Consider the following 26,683-nt stretch of genomic DNA (forward strand, 5'->3'; position numbering starts at 1 on the left):
TTTGGATAAGTAGGAGTTCCTAGCAGTATGTTTCTGGCCTCCTGCAGGACCTTCAGCACATCATCTGAAAACATGTGTCTATGAGGAATCAAAATCATATCACCCACAGTGTTAGTTGAAGTGTGCACAAGTGGGGATGGATGAGAGATCCCTTGTCTTGTGTGAGTAGATCCACCCTGTGAGATAACTTGTGATGATTGCTATTACCTACATGTAGAAGCAGAGGGAACCAGTGCTGTTGCAGGCAAAGTGGAGTCACCAACAAGATTTTGGGAGCATTCTGTTGAATTTTGAACAAGATTTTTGGAATGAGAGGAAGGAGAAGGAATGCATAAAGAATCATCGCCTTCTAAGAAAATGAAAAGGTCTCCACTTTCCATAACAGAGGACCTGGGAATCTGGCACAAAATAAAGGAAGCTGTCTGTTCAGAGGGGGACAAATAGATCCACTTGAGGAGTACACCACTGGTGAATTATGTCCAGAAACACATCCCTGTGAAGCATCCATTCATGGGATTGGGTTAAGGACCTGTTCAGAGTGTCTGCCACAACGCTTTGACTAGAAGGGATATAAACTGCCTGAAGAGTCACTTGATACTTGACAGCAAGATCCCAAACCAGACGTTCCAACCGGTAAAGAAGGCAAGATCTTGTTTCTCCATGTTTGTTGATATACCACATCAGTGTGGTTTTGTCGGTGAAAACTGGAGAAAAAAAGAGGATGAAACACCTGAAGATCCAGCTCTCATCTATTTGACAATGATGTGCTCCTTCTGCTGATGAGGCAACCACACCCCCTGTACCTTCAGGAAGCCAAATGCTGTCCCCCATACCATGTCTGAAATGTCTGTGAACAATTCCTGAGAGGGAAGAGGGGGATGAAAAGGAATCCTTGGATTTAGACACAATTGTTAAATCCTCCAGTGAAGATGTTGCCTGAGACAAGGAAGAAGAAAAATCACAAAGTCTAGAGGATGTGTGTATTGAAGCCACACTGACTTCAGAAATCACTGAAACTTTCTCATGTGAAAAGAGGGAGCATCAGAATGGTGGATGCCGTAAAACCCAGAGCTCTCAGAAACTCCCTGGTGGTAGTGGAATTCAGTGGAAGAAGAGTGTGACAGAAAGAAATGACAGTTGAGGCCTTTGGAGGGGATAGGGATGCAAACATTGGCACCGTATGAATTCTGCTACCCAGATAAACATGATCCTGAGAAGCAGTCAGAAAATGCTTTTTGAAATTTATAGTGAACTCCAGACTCTGAAGAAGAGAACGGCAAAATGAAGATTCTGCAAAAGGGTCCTTGGAGAGGATGCCTGAATCAACAGGTCATCCAAGTAAGAAAGTATTTGGATCCCTCAAAGCCTGCAAAAGGCAATCACAGGAGCAAGGCATTTGGTGAACACCTGTAGGGCAAAGCAGAGAACTGAAAATGCCAGGAAGCAACAGAGAAATTCATAAACTTCCCAAAAAGAGGATGGATCGGAATATGTAGATCAGCATCCTTGACACCCAGAGACACCATATAGGCCTGAGGGAGCCAGAGAGGAAACAGAACTTGAAGGGTCAACATCCAAAAGGAAGGCACTTTTAGAAATGAAAGAAGTCTAGAATATGTCTCCAAGTCCCCTCTTTTCAGGCACTAGAAACAGTCTGGAGTAGAACTCTTTCCCCCTTTGGAACACAGGCATCTCTTGAATAGTAATTTGAAGAACATCTGGGAAGAAGGGAAGCTGTTCACGAGGAGGTTGAGGAATGCCCATAAAAGGAGGATGGGATTTCCACACCATGAAGTACCCCTGATGAATGATCAATAGAACCCAAGAATCCTGAGTGATCTGAAGCCAAACAGGAAGAGTAAGAGAAATGTTGCTGGAAAGGGAGGGATAGTCACACAGCATCTGGTTTGTCTAGAAAGGAAGGCTTTGGAGTCCAAAACTGAGTAGCCTTAGCAGGAGGAGCCCATTTGCCACTCTTTGTACCTTTAGTAGAAGGGTGGGATAGCCTATGAGCAAAGGCAGGCTTAGCGGGGTAATTTCTTTGAAATTTCAGAACAGGATAAACAAACACATGTTTAAGCTCATGTAAGGCCTTACCCTTATCCTGAAGGGACTTAAGCAAACCAGCAACAGCTTCCCCAAACAAAAGTTTAGAATTCAGAGGAGCATCCATCATCTTAGCTTTAATATCATCAGGTAGAGGTTGAAGCCTAAGCCAAAAATACCTCCTCATTACTGAATCAAAAACAGCAGCTCTAGAAGAGGTATCTGCTGCATCATTGCTACATTTAATAGAATGACAAATTACTTGAGAGGAAGTCCCTAGCAAGGAAAGAACATAAGTTTTACCCTAAGAGTATGGAAAATCAGAAATAAGTTGACAGGCCAGAGAAAGAACAGCTAACACATACCAAAACCTATAAGTCTAAGAATTAATAACCCTAAAAGCTAGGGTAACAGAACTGTAAACTAACCAACCTTTCCATAGTTCTACTGTCATTGTCAGAAAGCAATAACTTGGTGAAGGAAGCAATTGATTTGGTTTATCAGAGGCCACAGACACTACAGAGGTGTCAGCAGCAGGACATTTATATAGGAAAGAACAATCCTCAGGCACCCTATAAAACCTGTCAGGCTTCTTGTGAGCAGGGGGCAGAGAATCAAGGACATGAGAAGCATTGGAAAAAGCATCCAGCAAAGCAGCCAAAACAGGAGGAATGGCCACAGGTTTAGTAGATTCCAACTGCAGCAACTCATAGTACCTCTTATGGATATCAGAGACCTGAGCACAATCCCACTTAAAAAAATCCATCATCCTAGATAGTGTGTCCCCAAAGGAAATTTCCTCAAAAGGAACATCTGGTCTAATAGATTCCTCCTCCTCTGGCCCAAAGTCCAAAGGAGAAGGAGTTTGAGTACTTTGTCAAGGATTCATTATCATAATCTGACTCATACTCAGAAGAATCCTGTTCTCTGGGCCTTTTAAGGGCAGTAGAGTACCAAGGGGGATCAGGAACCAAAACCCTTTGAGGAGCTTTTAAGGACATTAAAGCAGTAACTAGACCCTGAGTAAAGGCCTGCCACTCACTTTGTGGGTCCCTAGGAGCAGAAGAAACATGTTTAATTTTTTGTTTCTTTTTTAAAGGAATTTCCCCTCCCATAAACTAAGAAGGATCAGATCCGGGACAGCAGTCGAGAACCATAATAGGAACTTCTTCCCCAACTAAAGAATGTGGAACTACCCTAGGCCTCTCTGCAAAAATCAACTGTGATTCCCCCTGAATGTCCAAAATGGACACCTGCAAAGCCATTCCAGACGTGCTGCCAGCCGGACCCTCACCGGCCTCCAACACTGTTGCGGGAGAGTAATCCGACAACACAGCTGGGTGAGCTTCTGGATTTGTAATGATCTCAGGAGAAACACCTGGACAGCTGAAGATTCTGGGAGTACCTTTTTCACCTTCTGCTTTCCTAATGGCTGACCCTCAGAGCAGGAGATTCTTTCCATTGTACCTTTAGCGAGAAGCTTAAATACGTTGGCTCTCAGGATACAAGGAAAGGGAAGAAAGTCTACTATAAAGGGTTTTCTGAACAAATGCCTGACAAATAGAACAAGACGTGTGATCATGAGAGGCTCCTAGGCAAAAAAGACACTTATTATGGCAATCTTTATGGGAAATCTGTCACCCACACTGACATTTACCTTTCCTGTATGACAATAACCTCAAGGAGCACTGAAACAAAAAGGGCACTTATCTGCAACTGCAAAGAGGTCAGTAAGCAGGTGTAGGCAGTCCCTGGTGAGTAAAAATGCATTCAACTGGCAGAAATGGATGCAGGAAAACAGATTGACAGTGAAAAGATGCTTTTGGAACTGGCAGCTAAGAAGTTCTGTTTATGGTAGACCTGAACATCACCTTTATGCCCTATGCTATGCAAGGAACATTTGGGTGACGTTCAGTGTACCCTTCAAATAAGCAACAAGTTGTCTTTAGTAAACTGGCCAGATGGCCAGATGTTCAGGCTTCCATGGCAGGGAATCCCATATGGTAATGAATATTTCAACAGTGAATGTAAGGACATCATGCCAGGATCAGTGCATTCAGAAACTTCCCAGTTATGTGAATCTGCCTTTGAGCACCAGAATATGTAAACTTTGTATGTTTTCTTACAACTGCTTCTTGTTTGTGGTTCAAAGGAAGTATTGTATGGCCACATTCTCAATAGTATTAATAATATATTCTTACTTATTATCTCAGCTCATGTAAAGGTATTGGAGGTCTGTAATGCTCCCATTCTCTTTGTTACTTGGGCCACTTTCTGCCTTCGTAACTCTAGTTGTCTTGGTAGGTAATGCAAAGTTAAGATGTTACTGCACCCAGATCACTGCCTAATATGTGGATATAGAGCTCAGCTAGGGAGGCATTCATTTATACTTTGCACATAGGTTCATAGGTTCATACTAGGCTATCTGCCCTAGGGCATTTATAAGCCTAGTCAGAGAGTGTTTGGCTTTCGCCACCCATTTTAAATTAATTTTGCTATGCCCTTTTTCGAGGTTAGTATACTGTGCCTCTGTCTAACAGTGACACCCGAGGTAAACCTACGATCTCCCATCCACTCATCAAGATTCCTCTTGAAGAGAGTCAATGAGGGACTCTGCCTAACCTGGACTGGGATTTTATTCCAGAGTAAAGGGAGCCTCTGGGTTATGAATCTGTCCCTCCAGCATGTCCTATTTATTTCAGTGCTGAGGTTCAAGTCTCTGGAGTGCGTAGCTCAATGGGATTTGGATTTTCTGAGGTGCAGCATGTCCATTAATTCTGGGTTGGACATGGCTTTATACGTCAGGCACAGATCGCCTCTGAGCAGGCGGTATGCCACTGAGTAGAGCTGGAGTTTCTTTAACCGGGCAGCATATGGCATCTGTTTGAGCCCTTTGATCCTCTTGGTGAGGTACTTTTGGGGTCTTTCCAGTTGCTGCAGGTGTCTGGTAAGGTACATCCCAAAAGGGGCATTGTACTCAATTATGGGCCTGATGAGGGATGAGTAAAGAGGCACGATGACCTCCCCTGATCTAGATGTGAATCCCTTCATGATTAGGTGGGCTATATAAAATGTTCTTCTAACCACTTTGGCCACGTGGTTGTCAAATGAGAGATTGCTATCAACTTGGGTCCCCAGGTCCTTAATTACTTCTTCTGTACTTAATGGATTACCACCTATGTGGTAATTTGTGGGCACTTTGTTTTTGCCAAAGGGGATGACTATACACTTTTTGGCGTTTAGTTTGAGGCCATGGCTCTGGCACCAGTTGTCTGTTTCTATGAGGCCCTTTTGGAGGATGCTTGTGTCGGCTGGAGAGTGGATTATGGTGCCCAGTTTGCAGTCATCTGTGAACTTGGTCAGCCACAGTCCTTCCGTGTTGGCCTGTACCTCCAAGAAATATATAACGAACAAGAGAGGTTCCAGGACTGAGCCTTGTGGGATGCCACTTGTAACTGGTTTGGAGTCTGACATGGCTCCAGCAATTCTAACCATGTGGGTTCTGTCCTTGAGCCAGTTTGCAACCCATCTAGTGACATAGGGGTTTATATTTTAGCTGGTGAGCTTATCTATAATGCCTGAGTGGGGTATTGTATCGAAGGCTTTTGCGAGGTCCAGGTAGGCTGTGTGGACCACCTTCCCCTTGTCAATGGCCTTGGTGACTGTTTCAAAGAAATCAACCAGGTTTAAGAGGCAGGATCTGCCCTTAACAAAGCCAAACTGGGTAGGATCCAGTGTCTGTAGGTCTTCAATATCTTTATTTATGAGGTCCATGATGATCATTTCCATAGCTTTGCAGACCAAGCTAGTCAGGCTTATGGGGCGATAGTTTCCAGAATCCATTGAGGCACCAACTTTGTGGAGAGGTACCACTGTTGCTGTACGCCACTCTTTGGGTATATATCCTGTAGTAAGGCTGAGATTGAACAGTAGTTTTATGTTTGGGTTTAGCTCTTCTTGGAGTTCATGTAGGACGCAGCTCGGGACACCGTCTGGTCCCATTGATGCTGTGTTTTTTGCTTTGGAGAGGGCAGCTCTTACCTGAGCATCTGAGATGTCAGGGGAGTAGCACTCTGCTGGGATAGATATTTGCCCTTTTGGTGGGGAGGGGGGGGTTTGTGCCGAACCTGTCAGCTAGGATGTTGGCAATGTCTGTGGGTTCGGTGTATTTTTTGTCATTTTGGACTAATTCTGAGCATATCTGGGAATTCCCACCCAGGTTCCTAACATAACTAAAGAAAGCCTTGTGATTATCCTTTGTGTCCTGTGCAATTTTTCTCTCGAAGCTGGCCTTAGACGATTTTATGAGTGCTCGTAGTTTTTTGCTAATACTGATCAGAGATGCCTTCCCTTTTTGGGATTTTGCTCCATCATGTAGTAGCTTCCTCCTTCTATTGTATAGTTTGTTTATGGCTGGGGTCCACCAGACAGGACGTCTGCCTTTGGAGGATTGGGTCTTGGTTTTATTTGGGATTGCAAGATCCATGCATTCCTGAAGGGGTTCATAGAATGCATTTATAAAGGATTCTGCAGTCTGGGCCATATTTTCCACAGGCCCGAGGGCTTTGAAGGATTCCACCTCGGTTTTGAGGAGTGTGAAATTTGCTTTAGAGAAGTTTTTCACTGTGGTTTTCTGGGCAGGGGGTGGGGTTGGGATGTGAATATCCAGTGAGATTAGTTTATGGTCTGATCTTACCAGTGAAGGATACACTTCTGGTCTGGAGCATAGAGTCCCCATGTTGGTGATGATCAGGTCCAGTATGTTTTCCCCTCTTGTGGGAGTGGTAAAAAGTTGTTACATAGCATTTGAGTTTATAAATTCTAGGAATCTTTGGGCTAGGGTGTTGGAGCTAGAGTAATGTTCCCAGTCTATGTTTGGGTTGTTGAAGTCGCCCAATATAATGGTGTTTGGAGAGACCTTCATATTTTCCAGTGTTCTCAGGAAGGCCGAGTGGGGTTCCTGGGTTTGGGAGGGTGATCTGTAGCAGGCTATAAACTGGAAGGCAGTTTTACCCACTGTTAGTTGCACATGGATATTCTCTGATGCTTTGTGCTGTGCCACCAACCTGGAGGTGTGGGTATCTTTGACAAATATTGATACTCCCCCTCCTTTTGTGGTTCGGTCCAAGTTTTGGGGCCGAAAAGCATGGTATGAGGTATAACCTGGTAGTGCTGGGGTGCTCTCGGGAGCCTTGAACCAGGTTTCTGTTACTGCACAGATATCGATGTTCTCCATGCTAAGGAGAGTTTCGAGTGCATGCATCTTGAGGTTTAGACTTCTGGCATTGAGTAGCATTACTCTTAGTTTCTTATCCCTTGTGATACCTATGGAGGTGGATTTGTCTTTTGAGCCTTGCCTAAAAAAGGCACTATGGGGGTAGCAAGAGTCTTTGCCAATATCCAAAAGCCCAGGGGTGACAGGTGCAAGCCATCCCTAGCGAAGCATCGTGGCTTGTCGAGCATGTCATCCCAGGCTGACGGGCATTGGATCCCCTTTGGATGACACCAATACATAAGCCAATTGTTGAAACTGATCATCTTGTCTTCATATTGTGGCATCATTCTTGGTGAGGGTAAAATGCTACTCAAGGTCAGGGTCATACCAGCCTGGGCTACATGCTCAGAGAGCTCCTCTATGTCTCTTTTCATGTAGTAAAGGGAGGTACGTCTCAGGTCATTCAGACCAGCGTGGACAATGACTGAGTCATATTTGTACTTGCCTTGGAGTGACCTGAGTGCTTGTGTTATGTGGCGGATCCTAGCGCCCGACAGGCAGCTCACCATGACCTTCTCCTTGTTCAGCCTGGTGAGCAGGACATCAGTGTGCCTGACGATAGAGTCACCTATTACAAGTGTATCAGGTGTGTTGTTTAGCCTTAAGGGCTGTGACTGTTTGGCACACTGGCTTTGTGAGCTATGTGTTGCACGTGTTTTGTTTTGGGGTAGCGGTTGCTTGGGTGTCTGCTTTGGAGGTCTCTGCTGCTTAGGCAGATTTTTATTTAGAGCCTCCGAGTATGTTTTTGTGTGTTTATGTGTTTGGTTTGCTGTTGTGGTAGGTCTATGTGTGACTGGAATTGTAGTGAGTGTGGTTTCCTTCTCCTCCTGACTGGTTATGTCAGTACTGAGTTGAGAGAGCTTAGTCTCTAGTTTGGCTATATGGTTGCATCTCTCACATGTGTTGGAATTTGTTGGGAGGAGGAGAGGGTTGTCTGTGTACATGAGGCAGTTGTAACATTGCCTCAAGATTCCCAGATTCACCAGCTGGACTGGAGAGGAGATTGACAACTGACCTTTGGACATGCTAGAATAGTATTGGGAATTCCTTTATAATTGAAAAAAGGGCTAATGGGGAACAAGGTACTCAAGGGGAGTTTGTGAGGGTGTAGTGCTTTTAATTTTTTAGTGCTGACTTAGTGAGTAAGTGCCAGGTAACTTAAATGCAATGTGTTACAGGTAACTTAAATGCAAAAACGACAAACAGTAACTTTCTTTCAAGTGAAACAAGGAAATAAGTACAGTAAGCAATGCGGATATCACTAGGGATCCACAGAAGCACTGAAAAGCCGCGTTTCAGGGAAGTAAGCAAACAAAAAACAAGCATACAAACAAAGCTAGATTCAGCAGGCCTGGATCTAGTCTATGCTACAGCAAACAAGGTGTACCAATTTCAGTAAGAAAAAGTTCAAATATGCAGGCACTATAAGCCTTTAACCAGAAATTCCCAGCTCAGAAGGGCAGAGTCCAGCCTCTCCTCCCACAAGAGTACAGACCACGAACCTTCTTAATGTAAAATAGCTGGCCTGAAGCCCAAGTGCTTAAACCAGAACTAATACACTTTTAGAATAACATACACTGAGCCCTCAATCAGCAGTTCCCAACTTAGAAGGATGTAAGCTACCTGTCCTGCCACCACAGTGCAGGCCACAAACCTTCTTAATGTAAAAACTGGACTGAAGCCCAAGTGCTTAAACTAAAAGGCTTAGAATGAGTTACACCAGGCAGCAATAAATACAACTGAGTACTTTTAAGATGATGCAAAAGAAAAATAAAGTAGGAAGAAACACAAATACAGTAAAAGCAGATATTTTTTTTTTTTTTTTAGTGGAAAGAGAGAAAGGAGTAGCAGAAACTAAGCTGATTGGCCTTCTCAAATGTTCTCCCTGTACTGGGTAGAATGAGGTAATGACACTAGACTGGGAAGAGGGTCCCAGATCAAATTTACACTAGGGGTGGGCAACTGCAAAGCCACCAACAATAAAAACACTATACCAACAGGGAGGGAGGGTGGGAAACAAACTGCAGAAATGTTTCTCACAGCTGAAAAGCAGCAGTGAGCTTTTAAATGAAAGTTTTAAACAGCTAAAGGAGCCTCTAGAAAAAAGAGTTTAACTGCAACAAGTTATTACAAACAAACAACCCAACAGATGCTTAATAAAAGTGGACAATTTCCAGTTAATACCTCACACACAGTGAAACTAGCTAGAAAAATACACAGTACACAAAGTGCTATAAATAAAGAAATAAAGAACAAAATAAACAAAAAACAGGATACTTAATGTTATATATTATAGCTCCGAGTTTTCTCAGTGTCCTTCCTTCGATCAAGCTCAGTGTGAAATGGCAGAACACTCACAAATGAACTTCTTAGGTAACAGAAAGTTGAAACCTGAGACAGTTTTAAGAAAGAAATCTCAAAAGAACCAATGAGGTGCTTAGTCTAAGCTGTAGTCCAGATGACCTCAGTCAGCCAATGACCTCAAACAATTCTCTCTCACTGATATGCCTGATGGCTTTGGCTAAACCAAGATGTCCCTGAATATGTGCTCAGACACACAGCCTCCACAAACACTAGGCCCAAATACAAGCCTGAATATGGAAATGCTACAAATATCCCCACTACTTAGAACAAACTGCAGACATGTTTCTCACACCTGAAAAGCAGCAGTGAGCCTTTAAATTAAAGTTTTAAACAGCTAAAGGAGCCTCTAGAAAAAAGAGTTTAACTGCAACAAGTTATTACAAACAAACAACCCAACAGATGCTTAATAAAAGTGGACAATTTCCAGTTAATACCTCACACACAGTGAAATCATCCATGATTCCTGGTCATATACTTGTATTATATGCAATCTGTTATCATAATTGTATTCTAATCCTGGGGGACGTGAACATAAACTGGGCCACAATCCAATCTCCCACTAACTCAATCAAAATTAACTTGTATAACTTTACACAACTAATCAATTCCACTCCCAGGCCTTCCAAGAACTCCATTACTGGAAGTACAATAGACTGGATTTTAGTATTCCATCCTCACTATATCTCTGTTAGTGGTATTCTCCCAGACCCACTAGCTAACCACTTCCCCTCTTCCATACAACTAACTCACACCTATATTTCCACTCATTGCCTAAAGAACTTCAATTCTGAAATCTTCTCAAATGCACTAAAAAGCACAAACTGGAACCCGTTAAAGACTCTTCCCCTAGATAATGCTCTCTCCTCCTTTAACTCTACTTTCACAAACCTGCTCAACTCTTTTGCCCCTCTAAAAACAAAACATATAAAAAGTAACCCTGTACCCTGGATAACCAAAAACACCTTAGCTACTATGCAACTCCATGATAAAGCCTGAACATATTACCATAAAAATAAAACCACTATCACCCTAAACAAATATAAAACACTACAAAATAAAGTAAAAAAACATATTACCTCAGACTGCAAAACCTATTAGTCCACTCTCCAAACCAACCACGCCACCAATCCCAAACTATTTTGGAAAGGAATCTCATCTCTCATCAACCCAGGAAAAAAAGAAAATCCTTGCCCCAACCCAGATGCCTCTGACATGGACTTAGCCACCCAATTTAACTCTTTCTTCATAGAGTCCATTAGCAAGCTAAAATCATCCTTCACCAATACCTCCTCAACCCCTCCTCAGCATGCACCCATCACTTCCTCCCCTAGCATCCCTTGCCCCCCAACCTCCACCTTTCTCTATCAATCCTATCTCTATATCCACCATAAATAAACTTCTTCTAAAATTAAAACCTGGTTCCAATGCCCCTGATGAAATTCCCTCCTACTTCCTAAAAGCAGTCGCAGAAGCCATTGCTCTCCCTAGTGGCATACTAATTAATTGCTCTATCTCAGAAAGCCAGGTCCCCCAGCTCTGGTAGAAAGCCTTTATTATTCCTCTCCATAAAGGTGGCAATAATAATGACATCGCAAACGTTCACCCTATCCCCATCCTATCCCCTATTTCAAAGCTACTTGAAAAGTGTGTACACCAACAACTCTTACCCTACCTCATTAATAAGCAGCTTCTTACCCCCAAACAACATGGCTTTAGACCAGATCATAGTACTTCCATTGCCCTCCTCTCCTTCCTAGAAATGATCAACAAAACCTGTGACTCCAGCCACTTCATATCCACTCTTTTCCTTGACCTCCCTAAGGCATTTGACACTATTTCCCACAACCTCCTTCTTACAAAACTCTCTAAACTTAACCTATCCCCTTCTTCTACCCAGTGGTTCTCAAGCTATCTCACAAACAGGCAAGAAGCAGTTAAATGGAAAAAAGCTACGTCACCCTTCCTTAATACATCCACAGACATCCCCAAGGTTCCATTCTAGGAATCCTACTATTCAACATATTTATAAATGATTTCTTCCAAGCCATTCCAAACTCTAGTCTCATCCAATATGGCGATGATTCTACTATAATCTGTCCCTCCCCTTCCATCACAACTCTTAATAATAAACATAAGCCACCTTCTCTTCCACCGAACAGTAGATGCTAGACAACCATCTAGCCCTTAATGCAACCAACCAAACTTATGTTATTCATTGCATCCAAAATATCTTCCCTAGACAAACAATCCTTCATAATTACTAGCAAAAATAATACCCCCCCCCTAGAACTAGTCTCTGACACAAAATTACTAGGCATTACCGACGATCAACTAAAATTTGACAAGCATCTACAAGCAAATATCAAAAAAAAACCCATAAAAAATTAGGTATGCTTTACCGCCACAGTCGCTTTATCTCTCCCACCACCAGGATTACATTAGCTAATATATACCTCATCCCATCCCTTTTATATGGTGCGTCTATCCTAACCAGCCTACAATCTTCCCTCAAAATAAAACTCTCATCTTGTTATAACAAAATATCCAAATTTGCAGCAGGTCATAGAGCCTCTTCCCACCACTGTAGATCCCCTCACCAACTATGCCTTGGCGCAAGCTTTTCTCCTTAGCCCCATCTTTTACTCTCTCTCCCCACCTCTAACGAGTGGTCCTAAGGTGTCGCCAAGCCTTCCACAGGTAAGCCACTATTTGTGTTTTTATTGCTGCTCCTTTGCTGTGAAAAGTTACGAAACACTAGAACTACTACTACTGCTTCAGGTTTTACTCTGAACTATTTTTGGAAATATACTGCGAAGGTTATTTTATCAGCTGTTGTTCTGTGACTGTTCTGTTTATAAGCGTTCGCCACTGTCGCTAATCATATTCAGCAGAATGTGCTATCTAAAGGCTAAGCATGTATTTTGCTGTCTTTTTTATGGTAATGTACTGTGATTGTTTTTTTTTCTCAACTGTTGTTTTGTGACTGTCCTGTATGTAAGCGTTCACCATTGTCGCTAATTTTCTTCTGCTGAATATGCTATCTAAAGGCTTAGGGTCTTTTTTAGGCTGCATATTTTGAGTCTGCCTTACATTGTTTAAATAAACCACTGTCGCTATTGTCCTACATGTAAATTATTGTTTGCGACTTAGGATTTGCAACTGTCCTTCTCTTTTAGTTCTTACCTGCCCCTTTTTAGAATGTTTTATTAATTTCTATTGACCCCCTTTGAGACCATTGGTTTGCTATACCTTGTCCCTACCATACCTTGCTGCTAACACAAACGCTTAGGCTAAGCTGGAAAGGTGTATACCGCTGCTAGCTGAACACATAATATTTTTCTGACTTAAGTAAGCTGCACACATAATATTTCTAACTTAATTACACTAAATGTACTCAGAGGCCTATTTTCTCTTCTGCCATATGTTTTTTTCCCTAAATTTAGCATTTGCCACTGTCGTTACTAATTTAGTCTGTTTAATCTTTAAGGTTTCTTTAATTAATGTCCCCTGATGGCCGGATACCATGTATCTGCCTATTTGCAAGCATTAAACCTCTGTCGCTAATGCTAAGCCAAGTGATGTTAGACCATAGTTTGGTCCCTTTATCATGCCTTTCAGTAGCTGGTTATCTTCCCTTTCCATGTGTTTTATGATAGGAGCCTAAGGACTCCCCTGTAGACCTTTTTGGCACGTCTTTTCAAAACGTGCTGGTCTGCCTCTCCCTGTCCCACTCTCATAGTGTTTCTCTTACATTGACATGTCCCACTATTCCCTAGCTTCCACCAATTTATTACCTCGACTACAGATCCTAACTTCAATTAATGCTTTATCTGCCCAGTCTGAACTGCACTGCTTTTAGTAAAAGTGTTATTTTAGTGATAGTCTACCTGTTGCTCTGGTGCATTACTTTGACTTAATACCTGCTGTCTGTGATTTGAGTACCTGCTACCCTAAATGCATTACTGTTACTTAATGGCAAATAATCTGTTGTTTAAGTAAGCAATAACTGATTATCTGTGACTTGGACCATTTCCTGCAATGTTTTAACCTATTTTGTTAGTTGTGTATATTGTCTCACTGCTTCCTCACTGCCCCCAACACAAATAATCCCATACCTCTGCTCCCTACCACCACTCATATCCACACTCACCCTGTCCTACCTCACACTCACTACAACTGTCCCCCTATCCAGTCACTCTTCTGGTCCCTATTCCCATTGCCCCTTGCAACTCACTTGTCTTATTTTTATGTTTTCAGGTTTACCTAATTGCTACCTGTGTTTCCCTGACTCTGCTTCAGGCCCAAACTCTCTCTGGAAAGCCACCTTCTGCCAAACATCTGCAGTCGGTTTTCTTCCCTAAAGGAATTTTATCTAAGTATGTACTGCTCAACTGAAGATCATATTTGCTGCCTATAATCTCTGGCCTACCCCTGTGTTGGCTGCAGCCCACCTGCTGACCACTCCCTCTCATCTACCTCTACCTCCAACTCTTACCTGAACATCCCTCAGTCTTCCTACCCCCCTCTCTGCCCTACTCCTCTCCACTGTTAACCTTACCTCCTTTCTGAGCTATTCTTTTCTCCATACCCATTTTTCCTCTAATCTACCTGCTCCCTCTCTACTGTTAATCATACCTCCTTTCAGAACTACTCTTTTCTTTTTACCCATTCCTCCTTAAATCTGCTTGTTTTCCTGTCAACCACAGTAAGATATTGTAATAACTCCCTATACCTTGTCCTACCCTGCTCTTTCTTACATTTCTAGACTTGTGCCCTGCTCCTATCTCCTGATGCTCTAATCTCAGGCCCACTGCCTCTGCTTTTAGGTAGAACCCTACACACTTTCCTCTCCCTTTCTTTCTCTTTCACTGATTGTTTTTTTCTCAGACTTTCCTTTTGGGTTTAACCCCACTCTGTTTGCCCTCCATACACTCAGGCTCACTTCACTCCCTTACCCTACCCCATTCCCACACATCCCTGTACAGTTTCCTTTATACTTAACCATCCCTCCCCTTCCTGCCCAGCCATCCACTACAATTCCACTTCCTGTCTACTAACACTCCCATAATCCAACATCCACTACAATTCCACTTCCTGTCTATTACCACTCCCACAATCCAACATCAAATCACACTTAACATATTCACCTACATTATAATTATTTCTTACAGCTCCCCTCTTCCCTCCTTATCCAAACTACTCATCATGCTGCATCTACTTATATCTGCAACATTACTCACTATACTCTCTGTTACTACCTCCTAGCACTTCTACCTCTCAAATCCATTCTTTTGTTCCCCTACCTCGCACTCACACTACAGCTTTCCTACTTCATCTTCTTTTTCCATCTCTCCAGACTTATGTAACTCTACTACCACAACTCTGTACAAAAGACACATATTTCAAATTCTCAAACCAGCAAATAGGACTAAATCTAGACCTCCCAAATACTACTTTTCATATCAGGTTATTTTCTATATAAACAACTACTCTCCTCGGGGGGACATCCACCCTGACCCTGGCACCTCTTCACCTTGCTCCTACCTCTCACCCCCTTTATCTGCCTTAACTACCTCCTCCTCCTCACAACCCTTTTCCAATAACCAATCAGACATACAACCTCATTCCCATTTCCCAATACCTTGCAAACACTTCACCTTATATTCAGTAAACATTCAAAGCCTAGCAAATAAAATTACTGAACTACACTCTTGGTTAGCTTACAACACCCCTCACACCCTATCCCTATCAGAAACATGGCTCAAGCCTCACACCTCAAACAGTGAAATACTCCTCCCTGGTTACAACATCTACCACTCTGATAGAACATCAAAGAAAGGAGGTGGTGTAGCCATCCTCTACTCTAACACCCTTAACCTTTCACCTTACTCCACACCTATTCCTAACTTTCACCCTGCCGAACTCCTCATTCTCAACCTTCATCTGAATCCTCACAAAAAACTTGCTATCGCTTCTATCTGTATTCCTCCTGGCATCAATATACCCATTCTTGAAAACATACTATCCTGGTTCTATCTCAACATACCTTATGAAACACTCATCCTTGGTGATGTCAGTATAGACTGGTCAAAACTTTCTACTGACTCTCCCTTACTCAGTATTCACCCTCATGTTGTCCACCAACTCATTTCTACCCCCACTCATTTCAACAAAAACTCTACCTCCAGCTCCACAATAGAATGGATTCTTACGAACTCTCCTCAACATTACCACCAGCCCAAAACCCTATCAGACTCCCTTAATGACCATCTCCCTACCTCTATCCTAAGATATGACCCTCACACTCCTAAACGCCACCTCCTTAGAGATTGTCAAAAACTATCATAATTTAACTCTTCTCAGTTTAACTCACTTCCACAAAACATTGACTGGTCCATCCTCAGACAACTTCCCCTGAATGATGCCGTTGACACTTTTAATAGCATTCTCCTGAATACTCTGGACTCCCTAGCTCCCTCTAGGATGATCAGAGTGAAATCTAATCATGACCCCTGGCTTTCAAAAGAAACTAAGACTATCATGAAACAAAGAGACAGTGTCTGGAAAGCCTGGATCAAAACTAAACAAACTCCTCATCTTCTCAAATACAGACAACTACGTAATCTTGCCAAAAAACAGACAATTATAGACAAAAAAATAATTTTATAGCTCAGGCCAGCATAAACATAGATCTAACCCCCGTAAATTCTGGTCAACACTCAATAGCATCCTTTACCCAGGCTCTCCCTCTAACCCATCCCCCTACCAAAACTCGACTCTGGAGGAAACAACTACCCTACTTAATTCCCACTTCATTTCCTCCATCCAAAATCTCCTACCCTCTCACCCTAACTCCTACTCCTTACCAGACCCAACACCCACCCCCAATAACACTTTTTTCTCCTTCCAGCCACTTCCCACTTCTTACATCAAATCTCTACTGCTCAAACTTAAATCCTGCTCTCTCTCTACTGATAAATTACCTCCCTCCTTCCTCAAACATGCAGCTGACTCTAATGCCTACCCAGTGACTATATTAATTAATAGATCTATGCTAGAATCTACTGTTCCTACTCTTTGGAAATCTTTCTACACTACCCTTCTCCATAAAGGAGGCAACTCCACTAACCCTACCAACTATCGACCTATTGCCATTCTATCCCCCTATCTAAGATACTAAAAAAATGTATCCATACACAGCTTCTAAACCACCTTCTCAATCACAGCTTACTCACCCCTACTCAACATGGTTTCCGTCCCTATCACAGCACTTCTACTGCTCTACTCTCCTTCACCCACACCATTGCAGAATCCCTGGACAATAATAAACCTACCTCCTGTCTCTTTCTAGACCTCTCCAAAGCTTTTGATACAGTATCCCATCCTTTACTTCTATCAAAACTCGCAAACTTTAACCTATCCTCCTCCACTCTCAGCTGGTTTGCTAGCTATCTGGTCACCAACAATCAGTCAAATGGCTCTCTTCCTATTCTCCTTTCCTGTCTATCTCTACTGGTGTTCCACAAAGTTCCATCTTAGGCCCCCTCTTATTCAACATCTCTACCAATGACCTCTTCACCTCTTGCAATCAGTCATCTCTCATACAATACACTGATGACTCCACTATTAATTCTACAGCCTACAACATCTCTGACCTACACACTCTAACCCAAAAAGCTCTACTTTCCATCGAACAATGGCTTTCAAAAAACTTACTAATCATCAATCCCAAAAAAAAATTAACTCTTGCTCTTCCTCCCCCGTTCTCTTGCTCAACATAGATCATCCTTTGTCATTAAGTCTTGTAATAATACAGCCATCCAACCTGACACCCACACTAAACTCTTAGAGGTCATCATTGATGATGAACTAAAATTCAATCAACTTATACAGCAATGCATAAAGAAAACCCATCAGAAACTAGGTCTCCTTTATTGCAACAGAAAATACCTCACTCCTGAGGCTAGATTCACCCTTGGACAAGCACTTCTCCTCCCCTCTCTCCTCTATGATGCCCCAGTTCTTACAAATATTCAAACTACTACCCTGAACAAACTTCAACAAACCTACCACAAAATAGCCAGATTCATTACCAACTCCCTAGACAACACGCACCACTGTATTGCCTTAAAGTCTCTACAATGGCTGGAGCTCCCACAACTACTACATCTCTACCAATTTCACATGCTGCACTCTATGCTCTTTAAACCATCCTACTGTCCATCTCTATCTCTCCTTGTTTCTATCTACTCCCCTTCTCAATCTCTCCGCACCTCAAATCAGCAATTGCTCGATATCTACCACCCTAATAGGTCTGTAAGTAAGCAACTCTACAAACACTCTGTGGCCCAAGCTTGGAATAATCTTCCCCTGGACATACGCTCTATCTCTCACACTCCACTATTTAAAAAAGAACTGAAGACACATTTATTCAACTCCAGAACCTGTCCCTGCTACGACCCTACTTAGCTCTCCCCTCCCCCACACTCACATCACTCTCAGTAGATCCTACAGACATTCTTGACTCTCCCCCATTGTTCAGCAACAAAGAATTAAAAAAAAATTAAATTTATTTTCTCTTTTTAATTATAATCTTCACATGTAGTTGTTTACTTCTATTGCTTACTATTATTGTTTGTAAATACTTGTTTTTCTTGTACTGTAATTATATATTGTATTTTCTGGAGCTTTTCTCCTCAGGTCTCAACTGAAAATGGGACAAAATCCCAGTTGGATTAACCCGGTTAACAAATGCCAATAAATAAATAAATAAATTACCAAACTTCCTCACATATACCCAGCTCATCTAAGCAGACAAACTCATTCATAACCCATCTCTCTGCCCCTCCATAGAAATACCTTTGAAATGCATGAGCCAGACAGACTCCTAAGATCCAATTCCCAAAACCTAATTAAATTGCATAAACCAACTCGTCCTGCTGGGAATCACTTGACGTCCTCCTCTGTTGCACACCTCTGGAACTCTCTCCCTTCTCCCATTCACACCACCAGCAGTCTCTCCTTGTTTAAAACCTCACTGCACTCACACCTTACTTTGCAATGAAATGCTCTTGCTCTCATCCAACCTAATTCTGACCACACTTTCTTCCTAACTTTCCAAACTTTTTGTTGCTTGTCACTACCTCCTAAAGTTCTACATCCCTTCGGACGTATTCGACCAACAACTAAAAAAATTACCTCATTGTAATTGCCTAAAAAAACACATTACTACTTATTGAATTAACCTGAAGTAATTTTGCTAATGAAAATCTCTTTTTTTATTTCTGTATTTTGTGACATTTATTTGAATTGTGTGATATGGATTTGTACTATCCAAAATATGTATTTAACATTTAACTGAAATGCATATTATGGATTTGTGCTTTTTCTGTACTATGTATTTGTATTTCTCTGGAGATTTTCTCCCCAGGACTCCATTGAAAATGGGCTCCTTGTAGCCCAATGGACTATCCTGGAAAACAAACTGCAAATAAGTAAATAAATAATCATGCATTTTCAGAGTGTACTTTGATGTCATTGTATTGCAGTATAGTGTGTTATGCACACATTATACATGCATACGGTATTGTTAGCGTAGTTGAAATGAATATCGTACATCATCAAGGTATAACTGCAAGGTGTACTAAATTCACATTTTTAATTGTTATCCTGGCAGCACTCATTTATGGGTTCTGACATTTAGAATTCTCTGTAGTTATGGTAGCTAAGTGTTATCTGATCAGCATACTGGACTTCTTTGTTGTTGTATTAGTAAGTATCACTCTACCAAGATTAATAAAGGGCTGATATTCAAAACAACTGAGTTATGTGAAAAGCAGTTGTTTGATTTTAATTCTTAGAGACTGCACAATCCATCGCTTAAATAATTTAGAACTTCCTTGTACATTCAAAAGACATTAAGCAAACCTTGTAAATCAGAAACAAGCTGACACTTTCAGAACACTACTAAAGCAAAAGCAATTGAGGGTCACATGCATTGTAATAATATAAGTATTTCCAATGTGCACTGCGCATGTGTTAACTATAATCAAGGCCTATACAGGGTGTGGAAAGTATACCATTATAGTTGTGTATCCCTGTACAGGGAATACATAGCAATAATTTAAATAACTGTTATACAAGATCGCTATCATAGCTATGTGAAACAGATTCCTAAGTGAGATGCAAATTAATGGTGGTGAGATCACTAAGTTGTGTACCAAAGGAAAACCAGTTATTAATTCAGAGTAAAACTATTAGGTTGTCTCCTCCATGTAGCTACATGATTTGTTGTCAAATGTAACCAGCACATATGATGGCATTGCTTTTCATAATCTACATGACAACATTCAACAAAGTCAAAAGAGCAAAGTAAGCAATGTATATGCCTCTAGCATTTGTGGACTAGTGGCTACTGTACACATCAGACGACAACATCACAAATATGTAAACAAAATACCCCTGCAATGTATATTACAGTGAACTGTTTGTGCATCATGATGATGGTACTTTGCTCCAGTAAATGTACACGTCATGCCAAAATCCAGTGATACAGCATACATAGGAAGACCCCCTCCAATTAGAACTTATTCTTTTTGTATCCATAATTTCCGTCTTACTAAACTTGTATGTTTTCACATTATGTATATCTATTTATTTAGACTACTAGGCCAGTGATCTCTTTTTAGTGGTGGTGCAAAGTGGTATTAGTACTGACTATGGAAGATTTGCCCTGGGAACTGGAGAACATCTACTATTTTTATAAGTGTTGTGGGATTTTTTTTCACTCAGCAGAGCTATCAACAGCTCAGACTGATGGGACCTTGGTTTGATATCTCATTTTAAAGATGGTACACTCAAGAGTGCAGCACACCCATTATGCTGCACTGCTGTGTCAGCAATGTAAACAACTAATGCAATCACCTGGTTTGGGAAGAGAAATGAAAGGCTTCTGATTTTTCACCAAGGGTAAATGTGCTACCTGTTGAGAAGATACAAATACTGTAATCATACCACCTTTCACAGGTTCATAGGTAGCAGTCAGTCTCCTGACCATTGCAAACCTAGCCAAAACCCTATATTCAAAAGTTTTTTCTAGCCTCAAGGAGGGCAAGACAAGATAGACTGAGGGAGAATTTAAGACTGCCTATCCTATTCTGTATGTATACCTTGAAGTTGACAACCATACTACTCTGCTTGGCATGTAGTGGAAGTTGTTTCCACAGGAGAGGCATACAGGTATACACTAAATATTCACGGGTCATTATTTAAATTTCTTTCAAGTGTAAATGCATTTTACTGGCATGAAAAAGCACATTATAATATAATGAAACATTAATTAGTGCAGCTGTTAGTATTACTTAGGAGTGGTACGTGAGCGTAATATTACAGTTTGCTTAATGGCATCACTAATATGTATAAACCAATATCAGCTGTCTTTTACACATTGCATTACACTGCATAATACTGTACACACATATGGTTATACTACACAGACTGTCACAGATTAGTAGATATCAGCTATATGTATATCCAGGTATGGCCATACTACACTGCAATCATCTGAAATATTCAAGGCAGATTTGCAAAGCACAGACATTTCTGTAACTATGCTCATCTGTCAGTCTGATAACATATCCTGCATCACAGACATGTTCATCCACAAGGATTCTTGTCTGTTTTTGCAAATCTGTGGTAGTTCTGTCAGCTTTGGTAACTTCTGTGGATCTGTGGTTCCCCTGTGCCTTCCTTTTTGCAATACCACAGTTGTACAGCATCAACCAAGTATTTAAAACCTCTGTGTTGGGATTACTAACTGGTATTGACTGATTAAGACAGGATGTAGAAGAAGAATGAATTCAAGAGGTATATTAGTGCTTGGGAAGGATGACTTGGCACATTACTAGATGGTCCTACCTCCTAAATGCTGGCATCAGTTGGATTCCAACTTAATGAATCCTATCACATATGCCAAGTGTGATGACAAAGCTGCCTAATGAATCCATGATGTGAAGAGTCTGGCCAAAGTTTGCAAGCAGAGCAGCTTCATCTGTATGTCTAACCTATCTGCAATATTAGGTTTGATGTACAGGTGGAGCTGCATGGTCATGAGGCCATTTAGTATAACAGCTCCACCTGTAGGGTGAAATGCTGAATGATGGACAACATGGCCATCATGCCTATTTTCACCACACGCAAAAAGAGGGATATGGATACGAAGCCTGTAACCAATTATGTGTCCCCCTGCTTCTATTTTATCTTCACAAAACCCCACAGAGAGACACTTCACATAAATACGCCTATATGGGGTCCTAGGCATGCCTCTGACTCTCAAAACCTCAAAACTAACTCTATATGGAACTAGGCACTGAAAGCATTTCTAGTTTCCAGATGTTTCCACCTGCAGTAACCAGTTCCACAAGCAGATGGAGTTTCTGTCTTGCTGACAAGTCCATTCATTTCTAAGGACTTTGTCTCTGACCCAGATTTGTACATTAGCAAACCGTAAGAATGCAAAATTTCAAATTATATTGACAAGGCAAGCTTATTTTCATTTTTGAAACAGGCTGTAGGGTCCACAAGTCCCCAGAAGCAATCATTTAATAGGGACAGACAATGCCCTATTTTTTGGACTCAGGCATGGCATAATCTGCTCAGCTTGGCATGTTCCTTTCACTCAGAAGCCTTTTGAAATCTTGTCCATTGACCCTTTAACTACTTCAGAAACAGTACATAGGCTCTTTTAAATATTCCAAAATGTTGGGGTAGTGCAATGATAGATTTCTTGGAACCCTACCTAGTATTTCTTCTTTTTGACAATATAACCACAAAAGTAGTTATTCTCAGATGAAAAGTCTTATTTTGTAAATCTACTGTGTGCTGAAGTACAACATGAGTAAATAATTATTCATTTGTAGATGACTTCTAACCTCTATATACCATGATTTCCAAGAGATTTTGTAAATAAAAAATGCACCGAGTTGTTGTAGACAGTATGTGCTAGACTATCACACGCTGACAGCACTCTGTATTTCTGAGGTTAGTACTCAGTATTCTTAAATATTCTTAAATCTTGCAGAGATATGCTTTATACCATTAAGGAGAATGAACCTTGAGGGACCACCAAAGCATTGTTACAGAAAACATATAAATTACAATGAAAACTCTCCAGATAAGTGACTGATGTTTCATATTTCATGCTGGGTTACATTTCAAATTTTATCATTGTAGAGCATGAATCTGGGACATAACATCACTTTTCTGCGTTTTGTTAAACTTGATATTTTTTATAAGATATTGCTCAAACAGAAAAGTTTAGTTACTTTTTCATGCACTAGGTTGCTTGCTAATAATACACGGTGTTAGGAAAGGCAAGGAGTTATTAACAGAATTACACTAAGATTGTTAATCTACGATGTCCTGCAGTATTGAAATGAATCGCAGTTTGCAACTTGTTATTCATATTTTCATATTTATATTTTCATATCTGACAGACCTACATGCTAATGAGCAGTATGATATGAAATGTCATGGTGAGAGACAGAGAAAAATTCATTGTCATGATCATTTATTTCATACTATACTGGAGATACTGCTAGTTGTTTGCTAATAGTTATGAAAGTGGACAATATTTCCATATGTGCTTAATAATTAAAAAAAGTAAAATATGTGCAATCTATTGCATGGCATCAGGTGAAACCTTGGATGTCAATGATGTTTGCACTGTAAGGCAAATTTGCAAACAAATTTAAATAACCACATTCATACATGCAGACCTAAATGCTATGTCTTTTGCATTCTTTGTTAGCTTTAGATAGTCATGTTAATCTTCAAAGTTATTCAGTGTTATTTATATTGCTAATTATGCTTCCACTATGACTGGGTGAAGTTCATTCTGCTGAGGAGCGGAATACCTGAACTGCATTCCCTGCCAAAAAAAAAAAAAAAAAGATAACAAAACACTTATTTAGGGTTAGCTGTGCAGCCAGGTTTTATTTTTATTTCAAAGGGGACAGCTTAATTGCCAGACCTGACCAGAGAGGACATTCCACTGCAGCACTCTCCCATGTTTGTGAGGACCAGAACCAATATATTTGTGCTAGCTCTAGTGGGTGCATGGACTATCTGATCCAGGGTGTTTGTGTTTACAGTGTCATCCAGGGATCTCTGGGCCTGCATGTTAGGGATTGTGTAGGATTCTCGGTTTATAGTGAAGTAGTTAAAGTCACCCATGACTATGGTATTTGATTGAATATTGAGTGTCTCCAATAAGTCTAAGTATGAGTTATGGATTGCTTGGATCAGAGAGGGGGACCTATAGTCAAGATATGGTATGGGAATTTGCCTATGGTAGTTTGGACAATGATAAGCCCAAGCCTACCACCTTGTTTGGCCAGCCTTGTGGAAAGCTTATGTTTGATGTTAACTGAGACACCTCCACCTTTGGTCCCTGTCAGTGCAGCAGCTAGCCTAAAAGTGTGGAAGACAGTGTAGCCTTTCATTGCTGGGATGCTCTTTACTGCTTTATCAAATGTCTAGCTGCACAGATGTCTGCATTCTCCAGATTGAGGAAAGCTTGAAAGAAGTGTTTTTTCTTGTTTAGACTCCTGGCATTGAGCAGAAACATGTTTACATTTCCTTGGGTTGATTTTGCTATGTCAGAAGCTTTGTGAGTTTGGTACTGCCTAAAAAGGCAGTATGGGAAAGGATGATGTTTTAGCCAGTGTCTGAGATCCTACAGGGGACAGGTACAAACCATCCCTAGCAAAACAGTATGGCCTGTCTACCATATCCTGCTATACTGACAAATATTGTACAGCTTTAGAGCAACCTCAGAAACTAACCCAATAAAGTCAATTATCTTATGCTCATATTGTGGCTATTGAAGGCAGAATGCCACTCAATGCCAGGTCAAACAAGCCTGGGACACATAGGTTTAAGAACTCCATCATTTCTCTAATCACATACTCCAGGGAGGTACATCTCAGGTCATTTACTCCCACATGTACTATGAATGAGTCATGCTTGTGCTTCCGGCCAATGACCTGAATGCATGCATGATCTGACAGATCCTGGCCTTTGATAGACAACTGTCAATGACCTTCTCCTTACTCATTTTGGTGAGTGAGACATCTGTGTGTTTCACAATGTAGTCTCCTATGTTTAAAATATTGGGTTGTGTGGTGTCTTGGTTTATGGGCTTTGAATCTGAGAGTCCCTGAGAAATGGCTACATGTGCTGTGGTGGGTGATGTTTTAGTGGAGTGCTTTTGCGGCTGCTGAGGATATTTATTGTAGGTTCAATGTCGGGGGGGTTGGGAGTTTGGGACGATTGCCTTTAAGAGCCTCAGCATACGTGGGTCTGTGTGTCTGATCTACATGTGGTGGGTGTAGTGTGTGCATTTCTGATAACCTGATCAGTATTACGAGTGCTTGTATGTCAGAGCTTTGCTTACAGTGACATTGTGTAAATACAAATCTCACATACCTTAGCACGTTGTTTAAGAATTATTGGTTTTATTAAATAAATTTTTAAGTGTGGTACATTTCTCACATGAACAGATACTGAGCCTCCTGAAATCATCTGTCCCAACAATATTGAGGTTGAAACGTTGGAGCATCAGAATTTTGCCCAGGTCTTCTGGAGCCATCCAAAAGTAAAGGACAACTCAGGTGAAGAGGTAAAAATTACATTTACACTTGAATGTTAATCTGTATCCTTTTGTTACTCAAAATGAGCAAATAATTTGACATATTTTGCTTCAATTAAATTTTATAACCACAAGCAGCATAAGTGACATCCTTTTCATAAGACTGTCTTGACTAGGATGACCCTCTCATTTTGCATTTTAGGAAAAAAAATGGTAATTTTCAACTAAACATTTGGCAACTGATTGTTTCTTCAATACAGCAAACCAGTGCCATTGGCAGATCTAATTAGACTGTTATAATCAATTTACAGTCTGCACATCTCCAGCAATAAATGCATTTATTTACTGATTTAATGCAAAAATTAGGAGGAGCAGCACCCAGCAGGATAAAAACACTCTCATCAAACTAAACAAACAGCTCAGAGGATAAATAATGTCTACCAAAGCCAAATTTTTGGTAAATTTGGCCTCCCAGACCAAGGACAACCACAAGGCATTCTTTAGCTATGTCTGCAACCTCAAAGGCAATACACAATTGTGTGCAGAGTTCATTGTAAATGTAGCCACCTATACTGAGGCAGAAGATATAGCAAACCTACTGACCACAAATTCAGCTCCAACTTTACCCTGCTCTCCCCCTCAGCCTTCCCTCAGGAAATGCCATCAGATATAACTGGAGCAAGTCCTTAATGCTCTTTTTAAGTCCAGGGTGCCTTCTAAATAGCATGAAACATGACCTATCAGGCCCACTGGAACTGCCCTTTAACTGTAGCCTCCAAACTGAATGGAGAGTAGCAACAGTCATCCAAAGCTGGGCTATCTACAGACCCTGGAAACTTCAAACCAGTAAGCTTCACTAGTCTCATATGCAAAAACCATGGAAAGAATTGTCATGGAAATGATCAATAATGATATAGTAAATCTCCAAACACTGGACCTAACCCAGTTTGATTTCATCAAGGACAGGTCATGCCAACTCAGCCTTGAGGATTTATTCGAGAAGGTCACCAAAGCAATGGATGAGGGCAAAATGGTTCACACTGCCTACCTTGACCTGGCCAAGGCATTTGACAAAATACCACACTCGGACATTGTTGACAAACTTAAGAGGTTGGGTACAAACTCTTATGCCACCCAGTGGATAGCCAGCTGGCTCACAGACAGGACCCAGGAAGTTATAATTGAGGAGTTCACCACAACAAAGAGGCCAGTCACAACTGGAGTCCCTCATGGATCGGTCCTTGGACTGCTCCTTTTTGACATTTACTTCTCTGAAGTCAAGGTCAATGTCACTGGCCTCTGGCTGACTAAAGTTGCAGATGATTGCAAATTAGGAGCTGTCGTTGAAT

General features: G+C 41.2%; 1 protein-coding gene across 3 annotated transcripts in view; it reads left to right on the forward strand.

Moving 5' to 3' along the window:
- SVEP1 (sushi, von Willebrand factor type A, EGF and pentraxin domain containing 1) overlaps positions 1 to 26,683 on the forward strand; it is a 2,252,988-nt gene that overhangs the window by 725,609 nt on the left and 1,500,696 nt on the right. For all 3 annotated transcript variants that reach the window (XM_044061036.1, XM_044061037.1, XM_044061038.1), the window contains exon 8: positions 25,246 to 25,364. In XM_044061036.1, coding sequence (XP_043916971.1) covers positions 25,246 to 25,364 — 119 coding nt within the window. The remainder of the gene's footprint in view (positions 1 to 25,245; positions 25,365 to 26,683) is intronic.

Source organism: Protopterus annectens, chromosome 2.part0 (genome assembly GCF_019279795.1).
Source record: "Protopterus annectens isolate FY-2018-M chromosome 2.part0, PAN1.0, whole genome shotgun sequence".
Taxonomy (NCBI): domain Eukaryota; kingdom Metazoa; phylum Chordata; order Ceratodontiformes; family Protopteridae; genus Protopterus; species Protopterus annectens.